Genomic DNA, 26538 nt, shown 5'->3' with positions numbered 1-26538 from the left:
GGGGGTGTATAATGTGACGGTCAATCCCACTATTCGTTGGTAAAAGAGTAGCCCAAGAGTTGGCAGTGGGTGGTGATGACTAGCTGCCTTCCCTCTAGTCTTACACTGCTAAATTAGGGATGGCTAGCACAGATAGCCCTCGAGTAGCTTTTTGCGAAATTCCAAAACAAACAAACAATCTACCAGCATGCACATAATTACATGTGAGATATGGCTCAGTTTGTTTGACTGATACTACATAGCATGCAACAATCAGTACCACCAGTGCAGTTATATAATATGCTTTATTAGCAGAAGAAGGGAATAAAATGCCAGTTAGCTCTGGTGCTGCATTGTGAAAAATGCAGGCTAAAAGATTTAGGGACAGGTCTGAACAAATTGCATTATTGAAAAGTTGCTAACTTAAATAATTAACTAAAGCAGAAACTTTTCTTTATTAGGTGTTATTAGTACTAATTTGAAATGTCAGATTGGTGAGTAATTTAAAGTATTAATCAGCAGGTAAAGTATCTTTCTTGGTTAAAAAAAGAAAGAGTGATAACTAGTTTCCAGAAATTATGTTCACATTTAGTACATGGAAGAGATTGTCTGTATAGAATATCATTTCACTAGAAGTAATAAACTTAAGGAAAAGCTATTTATAATTTTGTAAATTGTTCATGTGGAAATATCTTGAAATAAAATGTAATTATAGTTCAGTAAAACAATAACAAAGTTTGACTCCAAACAAATATTGAAAGTTGAACTCTCTGAGTTATTCAGAACAAATGACAAATTACATATTTTTTTCTTTTTACAGAAGTATCAAAAGTTTAGCTGTGACAAATTTGTTTTTAGTCACACTGTAAAGTTAATAATATTCTGATGTTTTACTAAATGTTTTGGCTTTATTTCAGTACTTACTATGCTTATAATAAATATTAAAAACATGGTAATACTAAAAAAACATCTTTAATACAGATTCCTGGAATTTACTTAAATTCCATCATCAGCATTAATATCTGAAAAAATAGTTTATAATATTTGAAGTACAAAAAAACAATATTAGCATTGAGCAAGTTTTGTGTTAAATTAGAAGCTTGGGAAGATTAGATTGATAAAAGTGTAATCGAATGTATAATAAAATGTACAGCATACACATGTTTAATAAATAACATTGTTAAGAGAAATTATTATATAGAAAAGCTTAAATATAAGTATAAACATTGTATCTTTAAAATAATAATAAATATTAAAAACATATACTCTCTAATTGACTACATTGATAACATAACAACAGGGAGGAGATGACATTTTTATTTAGTGTTGAGTGATCATTGAAAATGGAAAGGCTTTCTTTAATAAAAAGTTTATAACCTGTGATTTCAGTTTTTAGAAGTATGGGGTGATTTTTATTTTCACTGTACAGTTGGATACAAGACTTCAGTGGATTACTTGCTTTACATCTGCTTCTTATTGAAATTCCCATATTCTTTTGTGCACATATTTGTAAGTGCTGAGTTGTTTCACCAACATAGGTATCTTTACAGATACTACAAGTGTATTCACATACAATCCACAAGTACACAGAAATGCTTAAAGTATCTTTGGATTTAAACATATTTTTAATTCTTAATGATGATGTAAATACTAAGCTTAGGTTAATTGGTGGGTAATTAGGTTTTGATCATTTGTTGAATTTGATATTTGATTTTAAAACCGTTTGCCAATGAAAAGAATGATAAGAACTAGTTGTTATTTTGAGAAAGTCTATAATTTCTTGGTAGGTTCTATGTAATTTGTCAAATATTTTTGTGTGATAGAGGGTAAGAAATTAAGTGGATAACCATTACTTTGTAATATGTCATTTAATTTTTTAATTTTATGAGTGAAGACAGAAATAGTCAGAACAGATATTGTAGGGTCTGTTTAGAAGATTTAGAACAAGGTTATTTTTGAAGAAATATGGCATAAAAATGTTGAAACTAGATTATAAGTCATTAAATAGTTTTTTTACAGTAAATAGATTTGACAAATAGATTGTGAATTTTGTTTATTGAATGTCTAAAAAATCTAAGTTATTGTTTTATTCCATCTCGCAAGTGAAGTTTATACATGGGTGTTGTGAGTTTAGCTATACTAAAAACTTCTTGGTGTGGTCAGTGTTTCGAAAGAGTAGAAAAGTATTATCAACTTACTTTATATATAATATTGGTTTGTAATAGAGGAATCAGTTATTCAACCATTTTTTAGATTTTTAGAATTAAATCCTATCACCATTCCATTTATCTGTGTAATAAAATAAGGTGTTTTTTTTTAAAGGGTTGAAAATTATATCACACAGATTGAGGTTTCTGCCTAAAAGGAGTATACTTATAACTCAAACATTTTTATCTAATCAGATACAGATCTGATTATGTCTTGAAAATAAAGACATTTTAAATGACAGAACAAAGTTTAAACCTCTCAATAATAATTGGCTTAAGCTTACTCTCAAGTGCAAGGAAAAGCTTTAAAAATTGTAAACTCATTTCTGGCATCACATTTGGAAAACTTTAATTGTAACTTACCAAAAATACACAAAAATGATTTATTTATCAGACTTGTTCTATCTACTCTTGGTTCTCATACCTACAAACTTGCTAAATATCTTGCACTTAGCTCAGTAACTGTGAACAAATTTACTGTTAAAGATTATTTTTCTTTTGCCCAAGAGATGTCTAAATGTTTTAATTCAGGCAAATTTCTTGTGGCCAGCTTTGACATTTGGTCCTAGTCACTAACACTATACATGAGAAAACAGTTATTCCCTACCAAAAAAGTGCTGCACTCTGACTTTAATCAAAAAATATTTTGACAGCTTCTTAAATTTGCCCTTTATGACCAGATACACAGATGGGATCACCTCTGTGTTGCACCCTTGCAAATATCCCTCTATGTCATTACAATTGTCAGTGACATAATTGTCCCTTTTTATACAAACCAGTATTATATATTTTTCTGCTTTTTCACAGTAAAGATCATGCCAGAAAGGTTTTTAGAACACCTGAACTTCAAACAGCCACATATAACTTTATTTATAATAACTAGGTTTTTTTAGACCTTGTACATAATAAACATAGTTTAGTGTAAAAAAATTTACTGGTTTATACACTCATTTTAATACTTCCATACAAGACTTCTTCAAATATAACCTTGTTCTAAGTTTTCTAAATACAGTGTGTAATATCTGTTCTAACTACTACCGTTTTCACTCAGAAATTCAAAAGTTCATGACATATTACAAAGTAATGGTTATTTACTTAATTTCTTTCCTTCTTTCACAGAAAAATATTTAACAAATAAAACAGAACCTACCAAAAAGCCATACAGTGACTATTGGTTCTTATCATTCCTTTGATTGGAAAACAAAGTTTTAAACTCGTATATCAAGTTAAAAAATGATCAAAACATGTCACCTACAAATTAAGCTATATTTTGTATTTATGTCAACATTTAGAATGTAAAATATGTTTAAAAACAGACACTCTGCCCATTCCTATGGGTCATGAATTATATATAAATATACTTTTGGTAGTTGTAAAACTACCTATATTGGTAAAACAACACTTCACTAGATAGAATACAAAATGTCTTTACAGCTGTCCAATAAATGAGTTGATTTTAAGACTCTTGGCTCAAAAGCCAATGTATCAGGTTTCGAAAACAGACTTACCTCCTCTCACAACAAAAGGCTCTCTTGATCAGTGACTGCTATCCAAGTCTTTCTGAAAGAATTTTAATAATCAGCCTACTAATCTTTATACCCCACTAGTTTTGCCCATTTCTGAACATATGATATGACTACTCTTTACCAATAGTATTGTGCCATCCATAAAGATACATCTAGCGCCCTCTGGTGTTGCTGTTCAATCCCCACTTTCTTTATTGGCATGATACAGTTTAGATGCATGTTTAATTTTTCCAAATGTTACTACACTTTTTAATTATGCTTTTATTATCTTAGTTGAAGTCTAATTTCACAGTTTTTTAAATTTCAAGTTTATATTCCATTTTTCTGCAATTTTGCATTTAACTAAATTCTCGTTTTTGAATTCTGCATTTGTAATATTAATTTGAGATTTAATATAATGGACAGTGATGTTTCTCCCATATACAACAATGCATGTAGCATGAACTCCCAAGACAAATGATCAACTTAATCTCCTGAAAATGTTCAGTCCTTGGTTTAAAGAGAGTAAAAGCCTTTCGTCATTCTTTGATGTCTTTTGAGAAGTTCTCAAGACCCTTCTTTAGACCACCATGGCTCATTTATAGGACTTTACCCTTTACCTCAGTATCTGGCTGTTTTGCTGTTGGGACTTGTTAGGGAGCAATGTTTTACTGGAAGGGGCTCATCTCCCATTCTCCTCTTTAAAAAAACTGACAGTTCTCTTTTCTGCATGATTCCCTAAAATCATCAGTTGATGTAGCTGGTTTATATTCTTCCCTATTCTCCCTAACCATACATTTGTTTTGCCATCCCATTACCTCCCAGGATTTGGTTATCCTAGTTTCCTGCCCTCCTTCTTCCTACCCTTGTTTTTTACCTTCTTGAAGACATTCTTATCTCTATTGTTCTTTTACCCATACCCATTTAAACATATGCCAGCATTAGTGATGATATGACAGAGGTTCCCTTAATTGCAGGGACCAGGTTACTCCACTTCTGAACTGTATGATGGCACTTCACAATAGATCTGTGGGTTTTATTGGAAAATTTTTGCCTTCAGCTCCAGTCTCTATTTTCCTCTTCTCCAATTTCCTTTCCTCCTCATCAGGATCCTTCTTCTTTCAGTCATATTTCTGAGGCTCTTCAAGACCTCTTACACAAAAGAGCTATCAAGTGAGTAATTTCCACTCATCCAGGTTTTTGTCCCCATTTCTTTGTTGTCCTCATAAAGACAGGTATTTGGAAACCAATTATAGATCTGTCCAGACTGATTTCCTTTCTGGAGCCTCCTCATATCACTATGGAATTCTCTCTCTCACTTTGGTCAGTGTTTTTCCCAGGACTCTTAATGATCAAATTTGTTGTAACAGATGTCTAACTTCATATTGCCATGGCTTCTGAGTCATGTCCTTTACTTTTAGTCCATCCACAAAGGTCAGGAGTTTCAGTTTATGGCACTGACATTTGATCTCTCTTCAGCTCTACACATATTTTGTTGAGCAGTTTTCACATCACCTTCACTTACTGTGCCTTTGCATTCATCATTATATGTACAATTGTCTCCTGCTCATCAATTCCTGTTTGGAGTCACTGAGTTACTTGTGTTTGTTTCTGCAGGAAACAGGACAGATGGCTTTTCTTATCAAAATGGAGAAGGAGGTTCTTGCCCTCACTCAGTTGCTGGTTCATTTGGGGCTTTTCTTCAATTCATACTTCAATCAGGCCCAGCCTTTTTCTCTTCATGTCAGGGATATAGAATGAGCAGTCACAAAGACCCTTACATGTCTTTCTCATGTGGTGTGAGAGGTTGTATCTCTTTTGGAGATGTGGGCTTCCTCAAAATCTATCATTCCCATGAGGTTGAACTCATATTTGTTTACTTCAGTGGATACTTATCAATCGTTGGAACTTCTTCCCAGATTCCTTGGACCATTCTGTTACCATTTTCTTCCGTAATCAAGGTGGACCTCACCTGGTAACTTGACAGGGATCAGATCATGGTGGGGGTTTTCTTTCTCATTATCCATAATTACATCTGATCATGGATGTATCTTTGGTGGGTTGGGGTCTTTCTTCAACTTTCAATAAATTTTCAGTCTGTGGTCTGTGGAGATGCCTGCACTCCACATCAACATCCTTTGGGCTTTGAGACATTTCCTTCCACTTCTGTGGAGGCAGGTGGTTATGGTCTACTCCAAGAATTCTACTGTCATCATTTTTATCACCAAGCAAAGTGGAACTAACTCTATTTCTCTGGTTTGTTTTTGTGCACACAATCACAATCTGGTGGTGATAGCTTGCCATGAATTTTATTGCTAATCATTCCTCTCATCCCAATCAGGTTCTTCCCCACAGGTTTTTTTGTGGGTGTGGACACTGCTTATCAATGTTTTTGACACTCTCTGGAACACCCAACATCGTTCCTTTTGACCTCCCATTCCACACACATGAACTCTGGATGTAGATGTGTTCAGCCAGAATTGGACAGATCTTTACATCTATGCTTACCCTCCAACTTGACTCCTATCCAAAGCTATATCCCTCATCTATAACACTCTTTGTGTTGCTCTGTTGGTTGCTCTGTATTGACCAACACTGCCTTGGTTTTCTCTGGTTTAATCTTTACATGTGCGATATTCCCTGTCCTTGTCTCTGTCTTTGTCTCTTTTTCTGTCATTGTCATTCAGGCATTTTTGCTACCAATGCCACCAAAGTCTGTCTTCTTACTTGCCTTTTGTTCAGTTCCTTGTTGCAGGGACTGACTTATTGTATAGCATCTTTCCTTTCCTAAACTGTCAGACTTTCTTTTTTGACTGTTTATCATTGCTATTGGTCTACCTTTTGACATTGGTCTCTTCCATCACTTTCCCTCTTCTTCACCTGGTTGTTTGACCAAGACTTCTCCACTTTGACTGTGTCCAGTTATTGGATGGCCCTATTGAACATCTTGTCTTTTGTATTACTTTCATAACATTTTCTCCTCCATGTCATTACCCTCCATTTTCATTCCTTTGATATTGCTCATTTTCTACATCTTTTTATTGCATTAGATTTGGATTTGGATGTGGTTATTTATGCTCTTACTTGTTCTCCCTTTGAACCACTTGCTTGTGTTCCTTGTACTGTCTTTCCCTTAAGACCTATTTTCTTCTCTCCCTTGACTGTTGATGCTTTTGTTCCAATATTTATGTCATTAATGTTTTTTGTAACCTTTGTCATTCTTCTGATGTGATCCTCTACCCAGATTGGCCCTTCCTGTCTAAGATGGTTTGTCTTTCTCACCTATTTCCTTACCTTTGATCTTCCAGCTGTACTTTTGTTCTATTCCAGATAGTCTTTTTTATTTTCTGGTTTGATCCTTGAGGTGTCATGTGACTTGTAGTGCTTCCTTTTGAAGATCACATTCCCAACTATTTATTCCCAGGAACCATTTTGTTTTCTGTGATCTGTCTCTAGTAATCCTCACCAACTGTGTTTATCAACTTGTTAGGATGGTGTATTTAAATTTGTCCATTGAAGACTGCCATCTCCACAATGTTTCTTCAAATCAAATCTATCACATTACCACATCTTTAGATACTTGCCTTCACCTCCCCATGAAAGGAATCATGCTAGGTTTAGTTTCTCATATTTCTTTCTCTCATGGGAGTTTGTCCATTTATGACTGTTGGCTTATGTTCTTTTCACAGTTCTGATTGCTTGGTCTACACTACTGTGTTTATTTATGACTGAGTTTGTTGGATATTTATTATATGATCTACATGCCCTAGCCACATGTTGTTATTCCTTTTTTTTGTTTCATTATATGTTTGTACAGATAGTTTGGACCTTTGTAAAACTATTACAGTTGTGCAAACTTTACATTTTATGCACCATTTTATATTACTTTCTTAATTCTTGGGCAAAGAGTAAACCTGTTTCAGAAGTAGTATGATACCCTAAAATGTGTGTTCATTTTCTTCTCCAAGTACACCCATTCATTCTGTGTGATTGCTTTCTGCTTGATTTGTTGTTTGTGCACAACAATGTGGGATTTTGGTCTTACATATGTGGGGAAGTAAACCTATTTCACTTGTTAACATTTCCTTGAACTTAAGATGTATTTGCATTAAGTACTCATCTCCTCTCAAATATTCCCACCCTTGTTTTGATTATAGTACCTGCCTATTCTTGAAAATGATGATTAAGCAGGTATAGAAGAGAGAACTAGTTGCACCATTATAGGTGATGCAGTACTATTGGTGGAAACTAGTCATAGGATATGAACATGTTCAGAAATTACACTAAACTAGTGTACTGATTACTAAAATACTTTTAGCAATGCTTAAAAAGTAGTTAACAATTAAGATAGCCTTTTGTTTGAGAGGTGCTAAGTACCTATTGGAAATATATTTTACATATAAAAAAATGTTAAATTTTATTCATGGGCTAGGAGTTAACAGTTTCTAGGACTCACCTAGGTGGAGTTTGTAAGGCACAAGATACTCATGCTTTATAGCCATTTTAATTTGACTGGTGACAGTTTTTTTCTAGAGCTTGAGAAGGAAATTATAAAGACCAAATTAACACATGGCAAGCATTAATTAGAATACCAGTTTAACGTATGTAAGTGCCATTGACAGTGGTTAAAGTTGCTGTGTGAAGCCTCATGCATTTTTGTATAATTTTCACCTGTCGTCTTTTGTGTTACTACTGTATCCATCTCCTCCTCATTTATTGGATTATCTGTACTATGAAATCCTTTTTTGTTAAGGAAGCTGAGATTTCGTTTTTCAGTTGATTTCTGATAAGAGACATTTTGCTTGTGGTGGTATTGCTTATAAATGGCCACTGTTTATGTAAAAATGACTGGTATGGGTAGAGAAAGCTCTACATAGAGGAGTGAACATTTGAACCTTCTTTGGTCATTATCATGTTCACAAAGAAAGAAAGAGGTAATTGACCAATAGCTGACCGCTCCTCTACGTAGAGCTTTCTCTACCCATACCAGCTGTTTTTACATATATATTTTTCTCTACAAGTGGGTTTTCTTGTCATCACGGATGGCCACTGTTTGTTTTACAGTAGTTTAGCATGCAACCAAAATGCTCATACTTTGCATGGTTATTATTTTTATATTTCATCTCTCATATTTTCAATGCTTTTGACCTTATCAGTCACTATACTCTTTACTAACAACTTATATTTACTTTAAGTATGGTTCATAGTCCTTTTGACACTATTTTGTACAGTTCTTAGCCATTTTGGTCAAGTTTCCAGGATGATAGCTGTCCAAAGAACAAAATTTTGCCTGAAGACTAGATGCCACAATGGTAATATGTAAATTATGTGTAAGACTACATGGGTTAAGATGAATACATTTGGTATTTATAGGCCTAGACCTATAACAAACAATAAGCATTCAATACTTTTTAAGGTAATTCTTCCATTTGAAAGCTGCTTTGAAACACAGAAGTTACTTGTTTATGTATATGACTAAATAAAGTCAATATTTTATTTATACTTAAGCATAAAAAGAAGCTTAAAATTAGTCAATATAAATTAGTAAATATTAAATACCTTGGACTTAAATATGTGCTAATTTTGAGAATGATGTTTGCATGAAGTTTTGTACTGTCAGTTTCAATTTGTTTTAGTAAATACTTCTGAAGAAGTTGTGGAGTTAAACATTGAATGTTTAATTAACAAAAACTATGTTTTGGTGTTATAAGGTAATTTATTTCTTATACTAATAGTAAAAAGTCATAAAATTATTTGCACAATTTTTTTGATGCATGATGCACCCATATATATGTAAAAACTTTATTGATAACTGTTAACATTATTGTTTTACTGGTAGAAGACTATTTGGTTGGGTAAATATGTAGTAATTACTTTGAGGGGCTCTATTTACATGTATTTTAGGCTGTATTTCTTATTTGTAAAGTTAAATATTACTGTATGTTTGTCATAAGTTACTGTAATATTTTTCTTACCTTTATTTACTTGTTTTTAATTTTAGATTTTCTTAAACTGCTTTTAATATATTTATTGTCTGAAAATTTGAATTGAAAACATTTTGCAGTTGGCTCTCAAGTCTAGAAAATACTAGGTGGCTGCATTACATCAGTGATCTTTTAAATGCTGCTTTGGTGGTGGTTAATTCTGTTGATATTGATCATCGGCCAGTACTTGTCCACTGCTCAGATGGCTGGGATAGGACGCCCCAAATAGTAGCACTTGCTGAGCTAATGCTGGACCCATTTTATAGAACATTTGAGGTGATGTGAAAAAAGAATGAATCTGTGTTCTTTCAATATTAACAATAAAATGTGAAGTGAAGGAATTACTTAAGTCTAATAACATATTTTTCCAGATTTTTTTAACAAACAAAAGAAAAGCAAATATATCTTTTCAGATGATTTTGAACATATCAAAAGTTACTTCTCATGTTTTCTGTATTTTTATAGAGTGGTTTTCAGATTAAAACCTTGCATTGCTGATTTTATGAATACCTCTTAACATGTATTAACATTAAAAAACGCTTTAATGCTAAATATATAGATGTAGTGTGTCTGCAGACTCATACCACTACAAACGGATTTCAATACTCATGGTGGGCAGAGCACAGATAGCCCATGGTCTAGCTTTGTGCTTAATTCTAAACAAACAAACGAACAAATAAACTATTTGTGCTTATTTACGTTATATCAAAACTATTGAATAAAAGTAACTAAATTTTATTGTTTGATATTAATGTCAGTATGGTGGACAATTGAGTAAAAAGGCTAAGATCAGTTGTTTTTAACCTTGATTGTTTAGATTATAACTACTTTTAAAAAGATAAAATGGTGCATCTGGATATTTGTTAATTATGAATCTTATTATTAAAGCTCCTTGGTGTCTTTAGTAGAGTAATTAGTTTTATAATTTAAGGTTTATGCTAATTTTTCTTATATGCGTGTACTATGTGTCTTTAGAATGTTCACAAACTTACGCTGATTTGTGTTTTTCCAGTGTGTCTCACAAATGTATGAGTGACAATCTGTTTGATAAATTATATTCTTTATGCTGTTGTTATTATATTTCATAGTTAACAGACTACCTATATTTCTACCTGGTTTTCTTACCATTATCTGATTTTATTTCTTTCAACACAGTTTTCTCATTCTTAAGGAAGACAAAGGTAATGCTGTTATCATTCTGGATTGAATTGCTTTTTATATAAAAAAAAAAAAAATTTGAACAATCTCAGTTTAATAGTTTCCCTAATCTTCCCACCAAATCTTTAGAAATAAGATTAAATAAGCACTTAATTAAATCTAAAAAAGATAATTTATTCAGTAATAACCTAAACCTTTACCTGAGAAGTACTGATGTGATGTGAGGACTCCACAAATTTATGGATCCCCAAAAATATATTTGAAACAACTATTTCAGCTATTCAACTACAAAAATTATTTCAGCAGATGACAACTTTAGCTATGATGCATTTATGTATCTAGTTAGGATATTTTTACCCTATGTTTCTGGGAACTCATTTTTCATAAAAAATGCAAAAGACTCTCCAAAAGCTAAAGAACTTTGACTCCATTGCCCATTTGGTAAGCTTTGATGTACCTTCTTTATTCTGATGCAGTATTTTACCTCTTCTTACAGAATATCTTATCCCATCTTATACTGTTCTCTGTATACACAAATGATCACTTTTCATTGGCTTTGATACTTGATATTTATTCTTGCATGTTTCACATGATGCAACATGCAAAGGAGCATGAGACAACCCTCCCCAATAGGAGTGAGAGACACCTTCTTCCACAGCTGACTCCCTCTATCTATCTTAACTCAGATTCACTTTTTGATTAAGTGTGACAATATGTGTTTTTTTCTTGTATTTTATATCATGGACTTTTAATTCAGTTAATTGTCTTTTTTTTCCTTGGGATCTTAGTTTTCTTTTATCTGCTGCATTTGTGTTCTGAAATTTTAGTTAGTTTTATGTGTTTTTTATTGTAATATGTGATTCTTTGAAACTTCCTGTTTGGAATTTTTTACTTCCACTCTCAGTTGAAATAAATTCTGAGTTTCACTTTACAATTACTACAACTATTGTTTCTATGATTACAGTGGTTTTGGGTCCACAATTATCAGCAGCAGTTTTTACGACCTTTTGTTCACTGGGAATTGGTCACTTTCATGCAAGCTTCTGATTTGCTTGAGTATTATCTTCTCATGCCTTGTTCAGGAGTACCTAAATTACAGGTCAAAGATTTTGTAATCCTATTTCCTCTCTCTTCCTATGTCACACAGTCATGTTTAGCTCCAGTGGACACACCCAGGCACCCATTCCTAGAATTAAATAAACCAGGTATGTTTTCTTCATTGTCTCCCATTTCTTTTGGCTCCTTCCCTTTTAAGTGAAGTGTATGGTCAAGTATCTTGTTTTTCCCCCTTTCCAGACTCATACCAATAGGTTTGTAGACCAGTTACATTTAAGGGTCAGTATCTCACTCCCACATAATATGTAAGGAAATCCATGCTGTGGTTTGCCATAGGTTTGTGCTTCCTTTTTTGTACTCCTAGTACTTGGATTCTTTTTGTTTTCTGTGGTATTTGGATATGAATACTTCAGTAATGTTTTCCCAACCTAAATTTTCCTGTATCTACATCATGTTATCCTCCCTTCCTCATTCCTTTTCTCATTGGTTTCCTGTTTGTCTCTTCCTCCTCCTGAACCTGTTCCCATATATTCTTCTTCTCCTTCCTCTTCTTTATCAGTGCCTGCTATATGGATCTAAGAGGTTAACTTTCAACACCACCCTTCACTACAAATCCTTGGATTCCATGGTTTTTTTCTTAAGGGTTTGTTCTTCATCTCAGTTCTCTTTCTACCTCCCATATCCTTCTTCCCCTTCTCAGAATCCCATTTTCAGGCAGTACCTTTCCAGGGAAGTTCTAAATCTTCACAAAAGCACTGTTGAACAAGGAAATCATTTCTGTCTGTTCATAGTCCCCAAGAAGTTCAAGACCTGATGATTCCATCCTCCATTAAAGAATATAGTTTGTGCTAACGTGTTGACCACTCTCCATATTTTTCTTTTATGTTACCTTCATTTTCTAGCCATTTCCTGTTCTAGAGGTTAATATTTACCTCCCTTTGCCATCTTGAGTGCATGTTTTTTCTATGAGTAGGTAGATACTATTTTTCTTCTTTGCATGGGCTTTTTCACATATATGGATCTTGCTCAGTTCCAAGTGTTGCCTGACCAGGTATATTTATTCTTAAACTGACACTGTATGGCTATTCAAGTCGGTAACACCCACTGTTGAGATGAGTTTTCCTCAAAACCACTTGCAAGGTTTTCTTCATAGTGTTATGCATCATAAAAATGTTTCCCACCTTGATTGTATTTTCATGGACTAATATAAGTAAAACAGAAGAGTATTGCTGCCCATCCCTGCCACTTTTTCCTGTGATTGAATCAGGAATAGTCCGCTTTTCTAAATAGAGTTTCATTGTCACCTGTATTCTTTACTTACCAGTTTCTTTCCTTGGTGGATGGTGGATCATGGAGGCTTCCTCCTGAGTGTGCTGAATTCTACTCAGTTGAGAATAGGACAGTGGTGTTTATAATGAATAGAAAGTAAACGTTCTAATCTATCAAATGATGTATTACATTGTTCAAACTTTATTCTCATAAGAAATTAATAAAAAACTTAACTAAATATTTAACAGCTCTTGTCGTATAGTTGGAAAGCCAGAAAAATTGGATAGTTAAAGGAAAGTGTCTGCTTTTCATGTGTATTTTTTATTATTATAAAAGTAACTTAAATGTAAAAATTAGAAACTTTTTTAGATTAAATTAGGTAAAATAAATAATAATAATAATTGTTACTGTAATTTGATAAAGTAACATGAGCCAAGCATTTGCAAAGCGATTTACAACTCATGTAGTGGGATATTTAGTTAGACATTGTTCAAAGGACAATAAAATTTACATATGAACAGAAATATGTTATTACAAAATTTAAGTTATTAAGAATAAGCAAATGTGGTTTCATATTACAATTCGAAGTCATATTAGAAAAATCAAGGGTTATTTGACCAACCTTGAATAAAGTTTGGGTAGAGAGAATAACATAAGATATAAAATTTTAGTTAAGAAAATAAAGTTTGAAATTTACTTAGGGCATTTTAAGGATTACTCAAATGACAATTGAAAATTTTCAGATGAACTAAAGTATTATTAATTGTAACATGAAAATCACTTTGTTCTCAGAGCAGTCACCATTTTGTATAAATTCACAGAAAAATTTATAGTAAAACTATATCATTAACAACTTAGTTATGTTTTATCAAAAAAGATAATGCTTATTGAAAGCTCATGAAATTACATGAAGATATACAGAGCATATTAGAAGTTATTGTATTAAAACTATAAAGGTCAATTTCAGGTAACAAACTTGGCCAGTTTGACTGAGCTCGTAGCGAGAGATTTAACTGATTCTGAATATCAAGATATAACTTTTGACCAAAATAAAGGTATTCTTATGGTTAGACCTATTTTCTGTATTCTTACTAACGTACTTATAGTTAAATTAAAGCAGAGAGCTCTTGTTGCATCACTATAAACACTGTTGTGCTCTGTTGATAACAGATTTTCTAGTTTTATAAATCTCAGCTCTGTACAGCCTTTCCATAATTACTGTAATGAGCTGCTCATGCTATTAGATTCACCAGTGAAGAGGAGAAGAATGGTTATATTTCTTTCTTTTTTTAATGTTTTAGTAACCAAAAACAAACTTTCATTTGTTACAAAAGTTTATTTAAAAAAAAAACTGAATTGTTTGTTCCATGGTTGTCAGCACAAACTAAAACTAAGTATTATTAAAACACTGTAATAATGCAAGCATCATCTGTAATGCTTTAGTTAACGTTAAGGAGAAAAATAGCATCTAATGAAAAACCACTAAATGAATGGTAAAACAAATCTTAGATAGAACAGGTGGTAAAGTCCAAAATAAACCTGATTATGACCACATTCCAAATAGCACTGAAAGTTTAGTAAAAATTTGGAATAATGCTATCACAAAATATAAGTTAGATATTAACATAAAGTTAATGATGAAATCAGGTGGAAAACATGATAGCATGTTAACTAAGAAATGTAAAAATAACTACATAAGGAATGTAATTTATCAGATTGATTGTTGTTCATACATAGATGAGACTAGTACAAACAAAGAGAGCAACGAGCTTATGAAACACAAACTGTTACTAGATTTTCAATATACTAAAGTCTGTGGTAACATGCATTTAACAGAATCAGCCAAAATTTTACTTTTATGAAAGTAATACTATTATTACAAAAAGCACAAAGGCTTTAACAATGAGATCCATAAATAAAAATATTAACCAAAATTTTACTTTTATGAAAGTAATACTACTATTACAAAAAGCACAAAGGCTTTAACAATGAGATCCATAAATAAAAATATTAATAAACATCCAATAAAACATCATTTTAAAAATTGGTATAGCCCAGCAAGCAGTTACTTTTGGCTTTATTAATTAGTGAACTGTGATACTGACATCCATCTTTAAAAAATGTAGTTTTTTCATTTGATAGTTTTTGTGTAGCAGTGTAAATAAACATGATTTAATGTATACTGATTGAAGGTAAGGCTGCTCTAAAAAAAACAAACTCATGTAGCATTTCAGAAGAACCAGGTATAGTGAATGGGTAAAGTAACAGTATCATAAGAATTTGGAAGTGTTTATTCATCAAATTTATGTTATTTTCTAAATTTCATTTTCACTAGTTTAATAGGTATGCAGTTTTCATATAAAATATGATAAACTAGAAAATTGTCTTTTAACATTTAGCACCAGCATAATTATCCTAGGGCTTTCTAATTCCATAGATATGATAATAATAACTTAAGAACCAAATTTTTTATTTACTTAAAGGGGTTTCGCATCTTAGTTGAAAAAGAATGGCTGGACTTTGGCCATAAATTTTGTGACCGTTGTGGCACAGGACCTAGAAGAGATGACCCTTCAGAAAAGTCACCAGTGTTCCTTCAGTGGTTGGACTGTGTTAATCAGCTGCTACACCAATTTCCTTGTGAATTTGAATTCAACCAACAGTACTTGGTAAGCTTTGTTTATTAATAATAATTCTTAATATTGTGTAGGTTTTATGCATAAAAAAGAAATGGTGGCAGTGAACTATAAACTTTTAACTCCTCAACCTGAATTATTAGTAACATAATTATTATTTTGAATTATTAAAGTTTTACTGTTTCAATTATATTGAAACTTTATTTTGATATTATGAGTAATATAAATTTACAGCAAGAATATCATTTCAAATGATAGTGAAAGTTATCAGTTTGCCATGTTTTAGGTGCCATAAGTCAACATATACTTTTCTTTGTTATAGTGACAGTTATGTTAGTGGTTCACATTGACCATCTTTTATTAGCAGTACAGGGAAAACTTAATTTAAAAAATATTATTCTGTTAGAGTTAATGGAAAAATCTTTAGCAAGAAAAAATTCTGTGTAAGAATATATGACTTGATAGAACACCATAAAATATTTTCTGATGAAAATTTTATAGACTTTAAATAAAGATAATAATAAAGAAACTGCATTAATTAAAGTGTACACTAGACTTTCATTGTCTATAGTTATTTATTTGGGTGTAATGTGAATGTTGCAAACAAAGAATTTAGGTGATTCTTAACCCACATTATATAATATTATTTGTTCACTGCTTGTATTGTATGAGATACAGGTATGATTAGCATGAGCTGATCAAATATTTGCTAATGAAATGCCTAAGTTAAAAATAATATTTCAGAGTTTTTAAACATTTTGTTGGATGCCACTTTGCATGAAGTTATAGTAGGATAGACACACATGGAATGTATTCTTGCCCTTCAATTATTAACTTAGGTTGGTATGATTTGTAGGTCAGCTTTAGAATGATGGAATTACATTTCTTCAAGCATAAGAGTTTAGTGTTTGTCAGGAAGTTCAGGATCCAATAGGCAAGTTGTGAGCATAGATAATTAGGTACTTAAGTGATTGTTTGTGGGCAAGCAACATTGTTTTATTATTCACAGCAGTCAAAATAGCATTGTGTGAATTATCAGTTGATATTTTTATATAATGCCTAACCTCCTATCATATATAGCTTCCCCAATTAAGTGCTGCCCTCTGTATGCAAACTTTTTTGTTCACCACTATTTTTGAGCCTCCAGCCTAAAATCACATTTATACATAATATTGCTGCATTGTTACATGCAAATGAGCATGTAAAAACTATCCACTAATGGAAGTGCAACATATCCTTCTAACATGGTTGACTCCTCCAATACTAATTATTCACTCATCACTTCTTCAATGTGCACTCGAGTAAAGATGTGACTGTTTCCATCTTGTGAGTTTTTGAAATAAAGGCATGTTTTATGGTAAGAATCTACAGAACACTAATTAGTATGGAAATACCATATCACTTCAAATTTAAAAAACACATTTTTTTCACATTTTTCTTAATGAAAAATTAGGGTACATCTTAAATTTGAGGTATTATTTTTCACTCTTTGAAAGTCTCAAAAGCATCACTTTCCTTGACCAACAAGCTCCTTCTTTACTTATTTCTTTCCCATCCTCCCACTTCCTGTCTTCTTCCTGTCCCCTTCCTATCCTTTCTTGTACTGTTCCTGGACTTCATCACTTTCAGTTTCGGCAGTGTTTATTCCCTAGGCTTAGAGACAGTGATCAATGAGTGTTGCAGGTTTTCTCAGAGGATCTTACCATTCATTTTTATACTCCTCTTAACTTGTCTATTTTATCTCCTTCAAGGGATCTAGTGTCTGTAAGACATATTGGCCAATTACACTAATAGTTTTCTTATCTTTTTTAGGATTTTATCCCATCTGTTTGTCTTTACCAAGGAAAAATCAGGCTTTGACATTTGGTATTAGATCTTTCATGTCTCCATCAGTATGTCAACTAACCTCAATTTACTGTTGAAACCTTTGTCGCCGTCCAGTGGTCTGTTGCTTTAGGATTATGTGTGACAAAGGTGGATTTTTTGGATGTTTATTTTCATATTCCCATTTCCCTTACATTCAGAATTTACGTTCATATTGTTTATCGATGTCATGTTCATCAGTTTTGCACCTTTTAATTTGGTTTTGCATCAAACCTTTTTTCTTTTCTTTTTTTTGCTGAATAGTGTTCTAATCACATTCTTGGCTTGGGATTGATATTCTGCTATTACATGGATGGCTGACATTTTTTAGTGCTCTCAGTCTTAACAGGCCTTCAACAGCCATACTCTTCTCCTTTGGAAAGCAGCATATTCTCGTTGGTTGGACAAGCCAGAGAAGTCTTATCTCAAACCAACTCAGTATCTGATTTATTTGAGAATGCTCTTCAATTATTATTTCTGCAAGCTGTAACCTTCTCCATTTCATTTCAGGGACATGAGGTGATTGGTTTCCACTGCTCTCTCCTCTCTTTTTTTCCATGTGCAGAACATGCTCACATACTTTGTTGTCAGTGGACTCTGTATTATCAGTGGAACCTCTTTGGGATCTATTCTCCTCCATCATTTATCTTCTTCCCTCCCTGCACAAAGATTTTACCTGATCGTTTACACCGTTTTCTCTCTCACCTGGATCTCCATTTTTTACAGATGCTTCTCTGACAGGATAGGATACTTGTTTTAACTCTATAGAGATTTTGGATCAATGGTCCCCAGACAGTTTGACCCTTCTTCTTAGTTGATTGGGACTTTTAGAGGTTCATCAAATTTTAGATCTTTTCCTTATGATTTGTACATGGTTCTCTAGTTATGATTCATACAGATACTTCATCTGTTATTTCTTAATTCAGTCATCATGTGGCAATCAGTTTTGCTCTGTTAACATGCTCTTGACCTTCTTTTCTCGGTCCATTCTCAACAGGTATGACTGGAACATTATATCTTGTTGCAGATCATTTCTGGAGGCCTAACAAGATTTTTTTCACTCTGGAATAGTTTCACAGTCCTCAAGTTTTCCAGTGGCTTTGTTCTCATCTGAATACTTCTCTGTTACTCATCCATCTGTTCTGGCTATAGATGAATTTAGTAGGACTGGTCTAACCTGTTTCTCTATGCTTAACTAGTTTTTCTCCTCTCTCATTTTCTCTCCCTAATATAAGACACTCCTTGTTTTGTGCGTCTTGGTCACCTCAAAAATGGTTTTCATTGTTGAGTGTTCTCCAGTCCTCCTCTTCTGTTCCTGTAGCCCATTCTTTTTTTTTTGTCAGCATTGTTCCTACCTCTTTCATCTAGTCATCTTGTTAGTCCTAATTCATGCATGTTTGGGCTCTTTCAAGATGTTCCAGACTAGTCTAGCAACAGAAATGGTGTATCTTTCACAGTTTATCACTACACTCTTCTTTCCTTATTGTTGTATTCCTCATCTCTGTTTTAATTTGACTTCTCAACCAGAGTAAGTCAGTTTTGAACAACACTGGTTTCTAGACAGCTCTCTCTTATACTTTCCAGTTTTCCTTTATCATCAAGTTTTTTCCTTCCCTGTCCTCACTATGATCTTCCATTCTTTTCATCCATCTAATCCTTCTGTTTTACTACCAATTTGAGACCTGAATGTTGTTCTTCATGCTTTTATCCTTCCTCGCTTTGAACCTTTGGTCTCCTGTTCTTTATATCATCTTTCCCTTCAAACCTATTTCCTTCTTATCATCTGTGGTTTTTAATATCTTGACATGTATGCCATCAGTTTTTTTATATATTCTTTTCAATTTTCCATTATTTGGCTGTTTTCTTTTTTGTTGGGCTGTGAGTTGCTACCATTCTATGCACCTCTTTCTGGTTCTGGCTGGATAAGTTCTGTTTTCTCTTCCCTTACCAGGGCCTTCTCAAGCCTCATTAGAGTTCACTCAGTGGTGACAACAAGATTATACTTACCCAAAGTCTACACAGTGTAGGACTGTCAAGGTCTGAAATTCATTTGTGAGATGGAATGTTTCACAAGACTGCTAGAAGTATCTTCATGATGCACAGTAACAAAGTAACAAAGCTTATAAACTGAATTGAGTAAAGCAGATAGGTTATCTCTTCCCACTTTCTTAAAAAATTTACCTTTGTAAACAGATTTCTGTTGTCTCCTTTTACACTGTCTTATAGTGATGTGTTCCTGTGTGCTCTTTGGTGTGATTGCATCCCCTTTTTATCTCTAGTAAAGCATGGGATTACTTACCTCTCACTTGTCCTGGTCACTCAGTAGAGATTAAGGCAGTGGAGTTCTGACAGTGTATTACAGTTCACCCTCCTAGCTGGCTTTCCCCATCCTACTGCTGCCCAAATGTTAGACTCTTTAGTGATCTGGTATTGAATTGGCACAGGACCAACTAACATATGCTCTCACTTAGTTTGCAGGGTAAATGTTACTTTCATGTTATGCTTCACTGGGACTGAAGGGAAGACCAAATGATTAATTGTCAGTGCTGACTCGTTTTGGACTGGAGTTGATATCACTATGCACAGTGTGATATATCCTAGCCACAATACACAAATAGCACTTCTGTGAGCCTGATGCAGGTTCTGGAGGCCTGGCATGGCCAGGTGGTTAGAGTGCTCAACTCACAATCTGAGTGTTGAGGGTTCAAATTCCTGTCACACCAAACATGCCCCCTTTCAGCCATGGAGGCATTATAATGTGATGGTCATTCCCACTATTCATTGGTAAAAGAGTAGCCCAAAAGTTGACAGTGGGTGATGATGGCTATCTGTCTTCTCTCTAGTCTCACTGCTAAATTAGGAATGGCTAGCACAGATAGCCCTCATGTAGCTGACTCTCTCACAAATTCCATTACATCTGGAGCTATATGGGGTGATTAAGAGTTGCCTAATGTTTATGAGTTTGCACACTTCTTGCATCAGTTTTGAAGTAAAGCAGGTTACTCTGTCACTGAAGACTTATGTTAGGAAGCATTTTCTGCAGAACACATCCTTGAGGGCTTCTACTGCTCTCTTTCTTCAACAGTGCTGTGGCATCTGCATAACATTGTCACAGAGTCGATTTTTTCAGAATGTACAGGTTGTTCTCTTGTATGAGAAGCATCTCACTGAGTTGCACTTCAGCTGCTTGCACTCTAGGTATTGCTCTTTGGAATATACCATACGACCAGCATAATCTGCTCACTTCTCTAATGATCCTCCAGCCAATGAAAGTTGCTGGTGATTCAGTCTACAATCTTTTTTGTTCCTAGATGTTCTCCCACAATTGACATATGAGCCAGTTTCTTCTCTTGAGTCCAGTATTCAGTTGGTACTAGAATCTGTTTAATTTCCTCAGAAGAACTGCATAGATAGATCCATAACAGCACTTCCTTTCAGTTTTCTGTTCTACAAGTCCCTTTACTCCTTTATTTTGTGCTCAACCTTTTCATGGATATTGTCTGAAATTTTTCTGGAATAAAAAGTCTTTATTCTGTGTTTCCTTCAGTTCCTTTTGGCCTCCATTCATGATATCAATTTTCCATACTTTCAGGAGGCTTGATGTCTTGCTTGCTTTTCTTTTCTTTTTTTTAAATCTACTAGTGATTGCAGGTGCTTCATCAATTTTATTCATGTCTGGTTTATCTAAACTTCTACTGCCTTGTGTAATTCCAAGTCATCGATGGGTGCCTTCATACATATGGCTTTAGGTTTTCCACACAGTATTGAGTGTCCAACTTTATTCTTGCTTTGGGAAACTTTCTAATGCCTCATGAATCACATACACATGGAGGTACCTTGCACCCAGTGTCTTATAGCACCTTCATGTTCTTGACCCTAACATAGATAGCCTTCACCTACTGGTATGTTATAATTTTGTGGCTTCTCACAATGTTTGTTGCTTGCTTCAATCACCACTGGCACTGTTGACCCATTTGCTAACATGAGCTGACCATTAGTCATGCACTGTTTATTCTTATTCATAGAAATAGAAATTTCAATAAAAGCAGATGAAGTTACCTAGAAAGATGGTAGTGCAAGAAACAAGAGAATAGAGACAATATGTCATATTCACCAGAGAAGAAAATGCTATCTTCTATAACATTCTATAACAAGCATAGCATCATTTCTCCATTTTGTCTTCTAATATTTTGTCATCTTTGGTGGCATCCTGCTCCTGGTTAACCACCTCTAATTTCAACATTAACTCATTATTCATAGACTTTCCAGTTACATTCCCTTCATGGGTTTTCATATACTGTTTTTTTTATCATCTGTAGACTAGTAGATTTGCTAGTCCTTCAAAACTATTTTCAGACTTGGCTATGTCAGTCCACCTAGTGAAGTTTTGCCTTAAATGTACTATAAACTTAAATACAGTTTCTCCAGTATTGGGTATGACTTTCTCTGAATTTCCAGCAAACACTTTTTTTGATAAGTTTATTGCATTTTAATAACACTACTTTTAACTTGTCATAGTCCATGGCATCTTCTGATATCATACCTGCATACTCTTTTGTTATTGCTCTGACTTTGGTTAAATCTTTCTTATATCTCCAGAATAGCATATGTATTGTCTCTTTGTTCATTAAATTTAAGCAGCTTGAGTTGACTGGCCTCTAACTCCATTGTCATTCCAACTTTGTGTTGGGTGAACTTTATAATCTCAGTTTGTATCTCTTATTCTCTCAACTTCTAGTCTTTGCACTCTTTTCTTTTTTCTCAATTTGTATTTTTATTATCTCTTTCTCTTCTCATCTTCTCCTTACTGTATTTGTATACTTATCCTTTCTTCCTCTGTTGACACCCTTTTCTCTCTAGTTTTTTGTTGTTGTCATGTAATAAACTCTCCTTTATGGTGTTTTTGAGCTCAAGTCTCTCATCTCCCTCTATCCATTTATTAAAGTCACTTGACATGGTTGTTTAGTCTGATTGTAATCTTTACAATATTTTCATTACTACTACAGTTGTGTATATAAACCTTTTTCTGTCATTTTTCACATCTTTTGCTGCTGTTTCCACTGTATAATCTTGGTTAACGTACCCATATTAGTTTTTTTATGGGGCTGCAATTCTTTACAATAGGCATCTCAGACTTTGTGATAAATTGCAGTAATAAACAAACAACACATAATCCACTTATTTTAAAATAATATGTTAAAATACATCACATGTATATATATGAATTTTTGTTACATAGTTGTATTCAGAGCTTTCAATAATTATCTTTTTTGTCAAGAGTCCATACAGGTTGGTTCAGTTGCTTTAGAACCCAGTTTATTGGGTTAATTATTTTTTCTACTCTGTTATTACAATACAGTCTGTGATTATTACACTTTAAAACTTGCCACTATATACTCAATATGGCTATATTCTCAAGCACCTAGTCAGTTTGGTTGTGTACATATATATACTCTTCAAAACAAGAAACACTAAAGGGATATTTTTTTTATTTTAAAGAGAAATATATGTAATAACGTTACAAGCTCAGAGTATGTGATGTTACACGTGTTAAGGCACTGATTGTCAGACCAAAATGACAATAAAAGTTGTGCACTTTGAAAACGGAGGAAAACATCGGATTTTTCGCCATAACGCATTCGTGTCCAATAAATTTGTTTGAGAGATTTGCATATTCTGCAAGTGCAACATATGCAAAATCCCTATAAAAGTGACGGGTTCTCGGTTTCCATAGCTCAGTGTTAAGCCACCGACACGCAATACAGTTATGCCAAGACTGACTGAAGCACAACGCAACAACGCCATTGGTCGCTTAGAAGCAGGCGAATCTCGATCAGATGTTGCCAAAACTGTAAATGTCCACCCAAGCACCATCACAAGGCTATGGAATCATCACCAACAACATGGATCAACTTGTAACCGTCCATGATCTGGCAGACCTCGTGTGACCACGCCTGCACAAGATCGCTACATCCGGTTACGTCACCTTCGGGATAGGACCACCACTGCGACGTCTACTGCCTCAACCATACCAGGGCTGCGTAGGATTTCCGATCAGACTGTACGCAACCATCTACGAGATGCAGGAATTCGACCTCAACGTTATATAATTTGTTATTTTAACTCAAAAACAAGCTGAAAAACAAAAACAAATTAAACAAAGCATGCTGCATAAACTGAAAAGATCCCGAGGTACAAGCTACAATGTAGGATTATAAAATGCACCCTAGGTTTTGGAGGTGACTGCAGAAATATGACCCACACAGCTGTGGGGATACACTGTCTATCAGTCTTAACCTGTGTTTGCCATTCTCAAGGCTAAATTCTGAGAATAACCATTTGCACATAGAGAGCAACATTGAAAATTCATTTGCAGTGTTTGAAAATGATAAATTTTTATTTTTACTTTGTAAAATAAAATTGCCATAGGTAATTACCACAAGGTTTTATTATCAGATCTTTTTAGTTGTTTTGAGACTAGTTTAATGCTAAGCAATGAAATAAAAATATAGCAATTTTAAAGTATATAATTACATGTTTAATAAAAAGTTTATACCAGTTGGCTTGAATATGAAGTATAGCTTGGGATGTACACTATTTCCAACACTTTGGGTGGGATCAGATGTCAGACTTCAGACATTGTGGACCACAAGAATAAAGCTTAGTTTTTCTAATATAGTGTAAATATAAAAAAATAGTAAATTTAATACTGTTAAACACTAGTTTTCACACAGTTCTATTTATGTGATATTTAAATGAATAAAATAGTAACAATCGAATTTAGTGCTGAGGCCACTTGTACTGAAACTTTACAATTTAAGTGGATTATTTCTAAAAGCCTAGTCATATTTTAAAATATATTTGATACTGTTTCTTTTGCTCATTGTACCTTACATGGTTATGCTATGTCTGATTTGAAATTATTTTCATTTGATAGCTAATTATGATTATTAACAACATAGCTTTACCAGATTGTAGCTTATTTTTAAGCAACTACTAAGATTGAAATGTTTAAATATACCTTGTCATTTGCTCTTTGTTCCTTACATTCTTTTATATTGATACCTGATTTGAGACTCTTTCCATCTGATAGATCAATACAATTGCTAACAACATAGCTTTATCATGATGTAAAGTTTTATTTTATTGTTCAGTCATAATCGTCCACATTTAGAGATGGCCCTCTGGGATTTTTTTGTCTGGTTTGAACTTGACCTCATACTTTTATGTAATTAAATTTCTGATTAGATTCATGTGATTTTCTTTTTACTTATTCAGTTTAAGTTTTTTCAGTGAACAGATGAATAAAAATATTAATACAGTTAAAATAAAGAAATTTGTGCTTTAATGCTTTGTTAACATAACTTTTTTAAATTAGGAATTTCATTATACAACAGTATTATTTTTTACTTCTAAGAAATACATCATGTGTTTTGTTTTGTTTTTTCAGTTAAAGTTAGCAGAACATAGTTTTTCAAATCTTTTTGGAACATTCTTGTGTAACACAGCTCAACAACGACAGAAGGAATGTGTTAATCAACAGACATTTTCAGTATGGGCTTATTTAAATTCCAAGGTAGATGCATTCTTGAACTACCTTTTTATTCACAACAAAGAGGTAAATAAATACTTTTATCATAAAAACAAATTTATTGTTGTTTTATATTTTTTATAATTTTATACAATTTTATATCACTTAATGACAGTTTGGTAGTATAAGTTTAGAAAGAGAGCTATGAACTTTATGTAGTCTAACTTTTATTAACAAACTACTAAAATGCTTTTGAACTATTTATTTCTGTTTGTTTTAACTATATTTTCCAAAGCTGTTGACACTGCTCAAAACAGTAATGGATAGTCAAAATTTTATTTCCTAACAACATGTATGATAAAGCACAACTATTATTATTAAATAATATCATCATTAATTCATTTTTTTTATAAAACAAGTACCAACTGACCATTCATGTGATTTAATGTACAAAGTAAAGTAGTTTTGGAGTCCACATATATAACTGTTCATTTTATATTACTGACTTTGTACCTCTAGTGAATTAATAGAAAAACATTTTTGGTAAGTGTATGATGATGTTGGACAAAAACGTAACATATAGGTTGATGTAACGTGCTCAAAATTATTGAATCATTAAACTGCTGAATAATACTGCCCAGACTACACCTACATAAGAATTACTTGGAGGTCAATTAAGTTACACTTACTATTTTCCACATAATTTTAGTCAGATTCAGAGCTGTTGAGCTTGCTGCTAATCTAGTTAATTGATACTTTCTTCTTCTAAGACCTTGTTAACCATTCGAGTGTGTTACAGATGCACATTATCATCATTTAGAGACTATCGTAACCAACATTAATTGTATATGTCATCACTAATGGTTTTAAGACACTGCATTTGTACAATATAACATTCATAGTGCCATGTCTTAGCAATTCCAAATAAATATGGCTACCAATACTTGATGGTTACCAAGAATAGTTTGCCATCATCACTGTGCTTTTCATTTCTTTGTGGAAATGGTATAGAATCTTGCTTTAGGCTGTTTTACAGCTATTTATAAATCTCAAATGTGGCTACAGTGTGAAACATAATTTTTCTGTGAACTTGTATAGATTGCTCAAACAGCATGAGAAATCCATTGAAGATTAGTTGTTTTATGGCAGGGGTTTAAAGGAATATACAACACCATTAGTTGTCTAGTTAAAGGACCAACTTTTGGAGTATATTTTTGGCTATTTGCTGGATGACTTGTAGTGCAGTTGCAGCCATTAATTTATTTGAGGAACTGATGTCCATTAGTTACACCACACTTAGACTGTGAGATAATAGATAACCTCTAACCTTTAAGAAATATCTGTTATTCT

At 33.2% G+C, this 26538-nt stretch overlaps 1 protein-coding gene across 5 annotated transcripts in view; it reads left to right on the top strand.

The window, feature by feature from the left end:
• Positions 1-26538, top strand: part of LOC143244297 (phosphatidylinositol-3,5-bisphosphate 3-phosphatase MTMR3-like) — a 116280-nt gene that overhangs the window by 69770 nt on the left and 19972 nt on the right. For all 5 annotated transcript variants that reach the window (XM_076488689.1, XM_076488692.1, XM_076488690.1 and 2 more), the window contains 3 exons: positions 9756-9951; positions 15642-15827; positions 25108-25275. In XM_076488689.1, coding sequence (XP_076344804.1) covers positions 9756-9951; positions 15642-15827; positions 25108-25275 — 550 coding nt within the window. The remainder of the gene's footprint in view (positions 1-9755; positions 9952-15641; positions 15828-25107; positions 25276-26538) is intronic.

This window comes from Tachypleus tridentatus, chromosome 2 (genome assembly GCF_004210375.1).
Source record: "Tachypleus tridentatus isolate NWPU-2018 chromosome 2, ASM421037v1, whole genome shotgun sequence".
In the NCBI taxonomy this organism is placed as follows: domain Eukaryota; kingdom Metazoa; phylum Arthropoda; class Merostomata; order Xiphosura; family Limulidae; genus Tachypleus; species Tachypleus tridentatus.
This window is presented reverse-complemented; position numbering and strand designations above follow the sequence as displayed.